At 38.3% G+C, this 11,024-nt stretch overlaps 1 protein-coding gene across 2 annotated transcripts in view; it reads left to right on the plus strand.

The window, feature by feature from the left end:
- Nucleotides 1-11,024, plus strand: part of AFG1L (AFG1 like ATPase) — a 203,560-nt gene that overhangs the window by 159,340 nt on the left and 33,196 nt on the right. For both annotated transcript variants that reach the window (XM_040474323.1, XM_040474322.1), the window contains exons 10-11: nucleotides 7,482-7,552; nucleotides 7,809-7,909. In XM_040474323.1, the coding sequence (XP_040330257.1) occupies nucleotides 7,482-7,552; nucleotides 7,809-7,909 (172 nt within the window). The remainder of the gene's footprint in view (nucleotides 1-7,481; nucleotides 7,553-7,808; nucleotides 7,910-11,024) is intronic.

Here is an 11,024-nt window from a genome sequence, read left to right on the forward strand (position 1 = left end):
TTTTTAAATGTTTATTTATTTTTGAGAGGGAAAGAGACAGAGCATGAGCAGAAAGAGGCAGAGAGAGAGAGAGAAAGAGAGAGGGAGACAGAATCCGAAGCACGTTCCCGGCTCTGAGCTGTCAGCACAGAGCCCAACGCGGGGCTCAAACTCACCAGCCCTGAGATCATGATCTGAGCTGAAGTCGAATGCTCAACCGACTGAGCCACGCAGGTGCCCCTGTGTTGTTTCCTTTTAATATTTTCTACTATCAAAAGTGCATATCCAGTAGAGATCATTTTTATGTTGGTGAAATATACAGCATAATATATTATAATATATAAATGTACGTAAATCTGTATAAATATCTAAAAATGTCATAGTATATTGTAATCATGATAAGTCATGAATTTATTTTTATGCCATTTTTTTTTACAGGAAACTGAAGCTTTTAACAAAACCCTGTACAGAAAAATGATTCACTGTTTATTATTATGGACACACATTATTTGAAAATGCATAAAATATTGTGATGAATACATAATAACTTATGATTTCAGGAATTGGAAACGCTTTTGTGGGGATGCCCCCTGATTTTCCACCTGTGTGGTTACCCTCAACTCTCCTCTGGTTCTCCATGCCAGAAGGACTGCAGGTTTTCTTTGGAGTCTTAGTTGCCCTGAGCAGTCCTAACTTTACTGCCTTCAGTCTGAAAGTTGTAAAATGGGTAATTCACCCCATGTTTTTCCCTTTTCCCAAGTGTCAGTTCTTTCCAGAATCTGCCTGCTTCTGTTCACTGTCCAGTGCTTTCAGATTACCTATTTTCTCTTTTGTCTAGAGTTTATAGCTGCCATGGGCAGGAGGGTCACTGGGGGAAGTGCTTATTTTGTTCTACTGGACCAAGAACTCTTCTCGCTTTTCTGAGAGCACACCCTCTACTATCTTACAAAGAAGGCTGCATGGGAAATGGATTTTTTGAGAAATCACCTGTCCAAAAATATCTTTATTTTGCTTGATTAATAATTTGACTGGGCATGGATAGTTTGGCAATAATTTCCCTTTAGAAAATTTTAGATGGCATACTATTATCTTTGTGCTTCCCTTATTACGGTTGCAAAGTTTGATGGGAATTGATACAAATCAGTTTCTTGACCTTTTATATTTAAACTGTTTTTTCTTTTGAAGTTTTTGGAATATTCTTTTTGTATTCCTGGTTTCTGAAGTTTCATGGTAATATGCCTTGGAATGGAGCCTTTTCCCCCATTCTTTGTGCTTGGTGTTCACAGGATTTTTTTTTTTTTAATGTTTATTTTTGAGAGAGAGAGAGGGCAGAGGATCCAAAGCAGGCTCTGAGCTGACAGCATTGAAGGGTTAGGGACTCAAACTCACGAACAGTGAGATCATGACCTGAGCCAAAGTCGGATGTTCAACCAACTGAGCAACCCAGGTGCCCCTGGACTCTTTCAACTTAGACAAGCATGTTCTTCAGTTCTAGGAAATTTTATTTTTATTTTTTCAGTGCTGCTGCTTTTTTTTCTCCATAGGTTTTGGAGCTTCTCCTGGTTAGATATTGGACCTTCTGGATTTATTTTCTAATTCTTTTATTTTCTCCTCTGTCTCCTGTTTTTTTGTACTCCTTTTGTTCAGTTTTCTGGAAGATTACTTCAACCTTTTTCTTCTAATTCTTTTCCTGAACTTTTTATTTAACAGTCCTTTTATTTAACAGTCCTTTTATTTAACAGTCCTATTTTATTTAACAGTCCTCTTTTATATGCACTAATTGTTCTTTCCGTTTACAGCATCCTTCTTTACTCTATGGATATAATATCTTCTTCTCTCTAGGTGTATTAGAGTGTATTTTTCTTTGTTTCCTCCAATATCCTTTTTTCTATTTCTTTATTTTGGTCTTTATCTTCTATCTTAGAGGTTTTCCTTAAATGCCTAGAAATACTTGGTTGTCCATTCACACTTAAGATTGAAGCATTAAAAAGCTGATTATGGATAGGGTGTTATTGATTGGTATGCCTCACTGCACAGTAGTAGACAAGGTGGCAAGTCAGGTTTTTCCATGGAAGAATTCCCGATGTCACTATCTTACAAGTCTTTCTTTTGACTATTCATTTTCCTCCAGAGCGTTTCCTCCAATCTTTCTACTTCCTAGGGTGGAAATTTGGCTGGTAGGGTTCTGGATGCTGTAGAGGGAGGAACTGTTGGTTTTGCTATTTAATATGTAGGATTTCAGTATGGTGTCTCTCCCCCTTTCTTCGTTGTTAAAACTGACCCAGATGCTAAACTTACCAGTTTCAGCTGGAATGGAGGAGGTAGAGGAATCTTGCTATCCAGGTAAAGGCAGGGAGTCTAAAGAACTGTCTTTGTCTTATTTTCCAACAGTGCCCCTGTTGGAAGATATCAGCCTGACTGATATCTTCAAGTATATCTAGTAGTGCTGAACCTTTGGAGAGTTTTTAGTGAGAATTGGCTTGCTTCCTATTAGATTAGCACTCCATCTCCCACCTTCTGATTTCTCAGTCTACCAAGGTCCTACTCATACAAACAAACAAACAAACAAACAATGCCAGATTTTTCTTCTTTCAGGCTACCCTAATCTTTCCAAGTGATTGTTGTAGAGAAACTTCCCCCCCCATCACTTGTCTTTGAGAGAAGGTAAATCATCCTCTTCTTTCCTAAGGAGAAGGCACTTATAGCAATGGACAATCATCTAAACAAAATCGACAAGGAAACAGTAGCTTTGAATGTCACACTGGACCAGATGAATTTAACAGATATATTCGGAACATTCCATCTTAAAACAGCAGAACAAACATTCTTTCAAGTGCATGTGGAACATTCTCCAGAATAGATCCCGTTAGGTCACAAAACCAACCTCAAAAAATTCAAAAAAATTGAAGCTATACCATGCATCTTTTCTGACCGCAATGCTATGAAACTAGAAGCCAACCAGGAGAAAAAGTCCTAAGGGAAAGAAGGGAGGAAAAAGGGTCTTATCACAAATACTAGACACAAAGACCAATGACTCCTGATCCCGTTTCCCTTCCTTATAAAGATGCTGTGGTGTGGTGAAGAGACGGTAGCATTTGGAGTAGGGCTGATTCTCTTCATTATTTAACCCTGGGGGCAGGAATCTGGATCCAGTCATTGGTGGCACATTGGTGGTTCTCTTTAGACACTTGGGGGCACTAAGCACTTCTAGCCATCATCTTTGGACCTTAATTGCAGTTTCAGGACAAGAGGAAAAAGTTGTACTCAAAAACTGCGTAATATTTCATTGTGTGAGTGTATTCCTCATTGTGGGACGTTAGTTTCTTTGTTTATTTGTTTTCACTGTTTTGATGTTAGCAGTGTCGCAATGAACAACCTTATAGTTGTTAACCATTATTATTTCCATAGGTGAAATTCTCATGAGTGAAATAGCCGTGTGATATGGTTTGCATGTTTTTAATGTTTTTATTACGTATTATCTGGTTGCCCTGAACTCTTGTACCAATTTTATACTCCTCCCAGCAGTAAATGAAGAGGGTCCGTTTTCCCCTTACCTAGGCTTGCTCTAGTATTTTTCTTATCTCTGCCAATTTAGATAAAAGAGTAAGGTCTCATGATTTTACTTTGCATTTGTTTTCACTAATAAGAATGAATGATTTTACATGGGCTTCTTGCCCATTGAGCTATTTTTTTTTAAGTTTATTTATTTTGAGAGAGAAGGTGTGTATGCAAGCACTTGTGAGTGAGCATGAGTGGGGGAGGGGCAGGGAGCCAGAGAGAGAGGATACCAAGCAGGCTCCACACTGTCAGCACAGAGCCCGACCACAGAGCCCAACACGGGGCTCGAATCCACAAACCGTGAGATCATGAGCTGAGCTGAAATCAAGAGTAGGATGCTCAACTTACTAAGCCACCCAGGTACCCCACTGAGCTATTTTTTAATGCAATTTGTCTGTTCAGGTCCTTTATCAGTTTTTCTGTTGGGGTATTATATTAATTATTATTATGATAATATGCCACAAATATTGCCACTGTGTTTTCTAATACATTGTTATTTTATTTCTAATACTTTGTTGTAAAGTTTTGTGTTTTAAGATCTTAGATAAGTGACTTAATTCTCTGAGTGTCAGTTTTCTGCTCTGTAAAAATGGGATAATAACACATACTACATGCATGGCAGGGTGGGGGTAGTATAGGTAAATTAGCTGTTACATAATAGTTACTCAATAAATACAGCTTTTGTTCTTCCCTGTGTGGCACATTGAAATAGTTCAGAATCATCTAAATTTTTTTACTAGAATTACAAAGCATATTCAAGATGTTTAAACCAGATATGAACTTATATAATTAGTAAAACTCTGAATCTTTTAAACTAATATGGATAGGTAGGTTTTAATTTCTCTTTTTACTTTTCTAATTCTCATCCTTTTTTTTTAATGTTTATTTATTTATTTTGAGAGAGAGAGAGAGAGAGAGAGAGAGAGAGAGAGAGAGCGCACAAGCAGGGGGAGGGGCAGAGAGAGAGGGAGAAAGAGAATCTCAAGCAGGCTCTATGCTGTCAATGCAGAGCCCAACATGGGGCTCGATTCCACCAACCGTGAGATCATGACCTGAGCAGAAACCAAGAGTTGGACACTTAACTGACTGAACCACCCAGGCATCCCTCTAATTCTAATCCTTAAAAAAAAATATTAGTTCTGGGGTGCCTGGGTGACTCAGTCAGTTAAGCGTCTGACTTCAGCTTAGGTCATGATCTCATGGTTTGTGAGTTCTAGCCTGGCATTGGGCTCTCTGCTGTCAGCACAGAGCCTGCTTCAGATCTTCTGTCCCCCCGCCCTCTCTGCCCCTCCTCTACTCTCTCTCTCTCTCTCTGTCTCTCTCTCTCAAAAATAAATAAAAACGTGAAAAAAAAGTTAGCTCTGATTGATGCATCCTTTTAAGTAGGGAAATCTGGTCTGGTTGAGGGTGAAGACTAAGGTTTTCTTATAAATTATCTGTTAAGGAATTATGAATAAGTTTATTTCTGGTAAGGATTTCTTTCATATCATCCTCATTTATTTTGTGTCCACATAGATACATCTAATAGAACCAAAAAGGCATACCAGCCCCTCCTGTTTTTAAGACAATATGAAGCTGAGGTTCCTGTCCTTCAGCCAGTCAATAGAACTCACTCCCTGAGGTCAAGTACAAATTGGCTTAGATGGAAAACCGTCTATTCAATTGTACATTACACGAACTACTTTTGTGAACATTTATTTTTAGGCCACTACAGCAGTAAAAAATTTTATTTTGCATGTCATAATTTCTGAGTAACTTTTTATGATAATAAAGTTTTTGTAAGATACTGCTATAATAAAAATAATTGTATCATTTCACATGATATACATTTCACATTTCACACACAGTGTGCCATTTCACTTATAGTGAAATCATGTATAGTAATTTCATAGATGATGTAGAAGATGTGGCCTGGCTAAAGTCTTGTGAGCCTCATTTTAATGTTACAGTATATTATTATTTTTTTCAACGTTTATTTATTTTTGGGACAGAGAGAGACAGAGCATGAACAGGGGAGGGGCAGAGAGAGAGGGAGACACAGAATCGGAAACAGGCTCCAGGCTCCGAGCCATCAGCCCAGAGCCTGACGCAGGGCTCGAACTCACGGACCGCGAGATCGTGACCTGGCTGAAGTCGGACGCTTAACCGACTGCGCCACCCAGGCGCTCCTAATGTTACAGTATATTAGAGCGCAGAGTAAAACAGAAATCACCACTGATGAAATTTGCAAGCAATTATTTATTGACCAAATATGCTTTTAGAAATGTAACCGTGTTCTGCCTTGGTTATTTTTCAGAATTCATTTCTCCCCTTCTGTTGGGTAACATGCCTATCCTAAGGAGAAGTTAACTTTCTACAAGCCAGCAGATATCCTTGGTGTCTGGCTTTGCTCCTTCTCTATATCCCTTAAAAAGTGCTTTGGCTTGTCCAACAGTTGTTGTGTTTACGCCCATTACAAGGTGGAGACAATTCTAAATGAATTCTCAAGAATAATGTTGGCAAACCCATCTAAACATACATGTGCTTGGTGTGGGCGTTGACATTTACATTGGCTTGTGTGATTTCTTTCTACCTTTAAAGTTGTTTTTTTGTCTCTATAATCACTTTCTGTAGTGCCATTTTATTATTTTAATACTACCCTACTCAGATGTCATACAAGGCCTTACTTAAGTCAAATAGCATTTCCCCTGCAAAGTTAACCGTTGCAGATGATGTTTTTAAGATCCTTTCAGGTGGAATGGTTATTACATGGAATGTGACAATTCCATATCCTTTATAACAACTGAATAATAACATAACAAAATGCAAAGGGCGTCTGAAAAGCATTTGCTGGAGAACAGTTGAAGAATTAGGTGCTGGTGTGTTAAATGCCTGCTACCTGATAATTATCTCAGGGAAGAAATGAGTTTAATTTTGTTTAAACTTAATCTAAAGAAAAAATAATTTGTCATTTTAGTTTTCAGTAAGACTTTATTGAGATGATGTCCAGAATTGAGTTTAATTGCTTCCACACCTAGGTAAGAGTGACTTGTATGTCAAAATTAAGCATATCGGCAAGTTATCCTGTATAAGGTTGTATGTAGAGTTGACGTAAACTTATATTTGCACTTGAAGTTTTTTTTTAACAGCATTTATTTTTTTCTGCCGGTTATTTTATTGACAGTTAATTTATAAATCTCTCTTTAAAAAAAAAAAGTGACAGGAAAAAAGGCCATAGTGTTATCACATTTGTATTTGTGAGTTCCCTAAACCATATGGTGATTTGTAATTAGAATACAAAGGATTCTTTGATGAGACTAACTTCCAGTAGCCGGCAAGTGGTAGGCATCGCAGAAGGAGAGAGTTTTCTCGAATTTCTGACAAGGACACTTTTGAGAGAAACTGTGTGGTCTGTAATTGTCCTTATACTCGAAGTCTGATAAAGTTATTGATGTGCAGATCAAGTTGGTATTTCGAAGCTGGTCATTTAATTCTGGATGTTTGATCCTCTCAGCCAGTGGCTTGACTTGATTTTTTTTTTTTTTTTAAGCAGCTTCAATATTTAATTTCACATGTACCCTCTCAGTAGAGATTTCAAAGGATACTTTGCTGGATGCTTGACTGCCTTGTCTATTTGCTCTTGTTTTGCATGCAAGAGAGAGCCAGAAGCCTTTCTTCTCATTGTGTACACATAGTATTAATGGATTTACTCTGCCTGTATCGTCTCATTACTGGAAACAGCCAGAAGCACAGAAGTCTTTCAGTGTATGCAAATAAGGCAGAATCATCTACCTGAGAGTTAATATTCTCTGCTTTTAAGTGTATTCTAAATCTAATGTTTGTATTTAGAGCATAACATCCTGTTCTCTTTCTTTATGGGCAAAAAGCTAAGCAGGCTCAGGCAGCTGTTTGATGTTGGCTTCAAGTGTTATTAATTTCATATTCTATTATTCTTTTCACTGTAGCACAAGTGAAGCTGATGTGGAGGCTGTCATGGATAAGTTGTTTGATGAGCTGGCTCAGAAACAAAATGATTGTACGTAAGTTAATTTCTCTTGAAAGAGAATACATTTAGAACACAATGCCCAATCTCCACTGACCAATTAATAAGTTCCATTGCTGTATATGGGTTGATGCCACGCTCAAGTGGCAGTCATTGTATCAGCATTTTGTCTAATTTATGTGTTGAATCATGTGCTATTATTCATCAAGCTATGCATTTCCTATCTGTAAGAGATGAATTTTATAGTAATTATCCAGACAAGATTGAGTCTTTGTTCATGTTCCCATAGTAACTAGACCAAGGATTCTAAAAGTGCAAGGCAGAGAGCTGCGGCTGAATAAAGCCTGTGGAACTGTTGCCGACTGCACATTTGAAGAGCTGTGTGAGAGAGTAAGTATCCAGACACGTCCAGACTCATTGGCCTTTTCACATGTTAAAATACTTCATATTTTCCTCTCTGCCTGTTTCAGATTTTAAAATACCATTCACAGAGTCGGAACTGATTTAAAAGTCTCATTAAGGGAAATACTCATCTGTATATGCCATGTCCCTTTTATAGATATTGGCTCAAAATTTGTACTTAGAGGGATGCTAAAGCAAAATTAGAAATACAGAGAGAACTATCAACTGTTGCTGGAAGCAAAACAAAAATCACTTTTAGGAATGTTCTGTAAAAGTCAAACATAAGAGAATTATGTGTTTTTTTTCTAAATTGAAGTGAGATTAGTATGTGGAACAAGGAAGATGAAGTAATACCACCATGGTCCAAGGAAGTAGGACAGAAGAATTTCTGTCCCTCAGTCCCATTGCCCACCTGTTATTGCCATGACTGACCTATTTGGGTGAGGGTCAAAGAAAGTGAATTTCTATAACTGTGCCATCTATATTATATAATAATATACTCAACAGAGAAAAAAATGTATATATACACACACATTCATATCAGTGAGAAAGACCTGGATTGTAACTTCATTATAGATATGAATTCTTTTAGAAGCTCTAGAATTGTCACTACTCAATGGATATTCAATGTATTTATTGACTATAAATCTTGAGAAGAATCCAAATTATACATAACTTTAAGCATAATTCCTCAGTTGTCATGTAAATAGTCTCCGACTTATCTTAAGTTTTAGGCAACTCAAGAAAGAATTTTTCAGTGAGTGGGAAGAAGAAAATCTTTATTTATAGTTGCCCACCATTTTATGAGTACTTTTCTTACAAGCTAATGACTTAATTACTTTCAGCCAGTGTAATTTTGTAATTTTTAAGTCAAAGATGAATCTAATCTGCAATTGTTATTACAGAAATAAAGCACTTCAGTAAGGTTTAAGAGCTAGTCACATCCTCTGACAGGGTGATGAGGTCACCCTGGTAGTGAAAGTCGTTCTGGGTAATGTGGATCCTTCACACTTCTACGGGATCAGTTTCATCAAGGTTGAATTTTATCTCTAGACAAAATTCTATGAATGCTTTCATTTAAGTTTTACTTACTTTGCCAGAGAAATAAACTTGAGAAAAATCTTATGTGTTCAAAAGATGAGGCTCCTCTTTCTTCCATAGAAGGACACCTAGGGAGGAGAGAAGAAAGACAGACCTGTTCCATTTTGGGGGAAGATGGTCTCCTGGAGCAGATACTGAGTATTTACCTATATTTTTTTATGTGATCATTATTTCAGGAGACACTTAGTACCAGGAAAAACCCACTGTTCAGGGACTCAGATCTTCACAGTTACTCTGTGGAGGTGGTGGGGAAGAAGGTGTTGCAGAGAATTCTTTTTCCTTTATTTACAAAATTTCAGAACAATTAAATAAATTCAGGTAGAAAGTTACTAGTATACATCTTACCTTTTTTTTTTTTTTTTCAACGTTTATTTACTTTTGGGACAGAGAGAGACAGAGCATGAACGGGGGAGGGGCAGAGAGAGAGGAAGACACAGAATCGGAAACAGGCTCCAGGCTCTGAGCCATCAGCCCAGAGCCTGACGCGGGGCCCGAACTCACAGACCACGAGATCATGACCTGGCTGAAGTCGGACGCTTAACCGACTGCGCCACCCAGGCGCCCCACATCTTACCTTTTTAAATCAAGTTATGGTATGAGTCAATCATGAGATTTTATCCCACCCTTTTCTTAGAATTCTGAGGGCCCATGGGAAACAAACTAGGTGTATGCATGTGTGTTGAAATTTTACATGTAACTGCTTATGTCCTAAATTCCTTATCACACATTCAACTGCATCCCGTAAATTGGCATTGCAAGGCAGCTGAAGGACCAGAAGATGATTTTCAAGATGCCTTTCGACACCAGGACTATGACTCTTTAACTTAAGGGTTGATGAAGAATGTGAGGAAGCAGAGAGAGGACAAAAAGAGTTAGGGATAATTTTTGACATTGGATTTGCACCCTTCCTACAAGAATCTGACCCACTCTCTACTAAGTGCTTTGTAATCTCACTTCTGCCCTACCTGTCCCCTGTGCTTTAGCCAGGCTGGCTCCTGCCTAATTTGGACATGGTGTTGCCAGAAATCAGCATATTTGAGAAATGGCACACGTAAATCAGCAATGCTGCAGGAATGATTTTGCTGCTGGGAAGGTAAAGGGCCAGGGAGATTCCTGGGCTGTCTCGGCTCTGGTGATTAATGCCCTTATTCCCTGATGCTAATCACCGCTGTTGGCATCCAGACACCATCAGCCTTGACTCTTGGCCAAATGGTAGAGATAAAAGCTATTCATCCTTTAGTATTTAGTCAGAGTGTACCAACCACAGGACACAAACCAGAAGTAGTTCCCAACCAGTGGTTTCATTTGGAATACATGAAATGAAATAAAGCATAAAATAGAGAAGTGAAATGTTTTTTAACAACTCCCCAAGAGGTACTGTTAGGTACAGTTATAAGTCTAACCATATATGAACTAATGTGCCATAATCAAGATTAATAGACAGATGAAGGCCAAAACATGTATCTGATGGATCTCCATTCCTTGAACGCTAAAAACCAAAAAAGGAAACTCATAAGAAGTTGACAGTGAACATGTGTACACCCATGCATATGCATCAACTGATATATTTTTCTGCTTAGACTTTACAAACACACCTGGCTACCTGTCATTATTTTTAAGACACAAATAACTAACTACTCTTGCAAATAGTTACTTGTGAGCACAGTTATCAGTTGAGGAAACAATTTTCTGCAGGTGTAAAAATTACATTTTTCAATAAGGAAAATTTAGGTATAGTCAGTTTACTCATTAAGCCTTTAGAATTCAGTTTTGGCTCACTTTCTTTGAACAGGGTTCTTTCATTTTTGGTCCACAAAAGTTTAACCCTAAAGCAAGTGTTTCTCAAACTATTTGGTTTCGGGGCGCCTGGGTGGCGCAGTTGGTTAAGCGTCGGACTTCAGCCAGGTCACGATCTCGCGGTCCGTGAGTTCGAGCCCTGCGTCGGGCTCTGGGCGGATGGCTCAGAGCCTGGAGCCTGTTTCCGATTCTGTGTCTCCCTCTC

Source organism: Herpailurus yagouaroundi, unplaced genomic scaffold, assembly GCF_014898765.1.
Source record: "Herpailurus yagouaroundi ecotype Mexico unplaced genomic scaffold, PumYag 139, whole genome shotgun sequence".
Classification (NCBI taxonomy): Eukaryota; Metazoa; Chordata; class Mammalia; order Carnivora; family Felidae; genus Herpailurus; species Herpailurus yagouaroundi.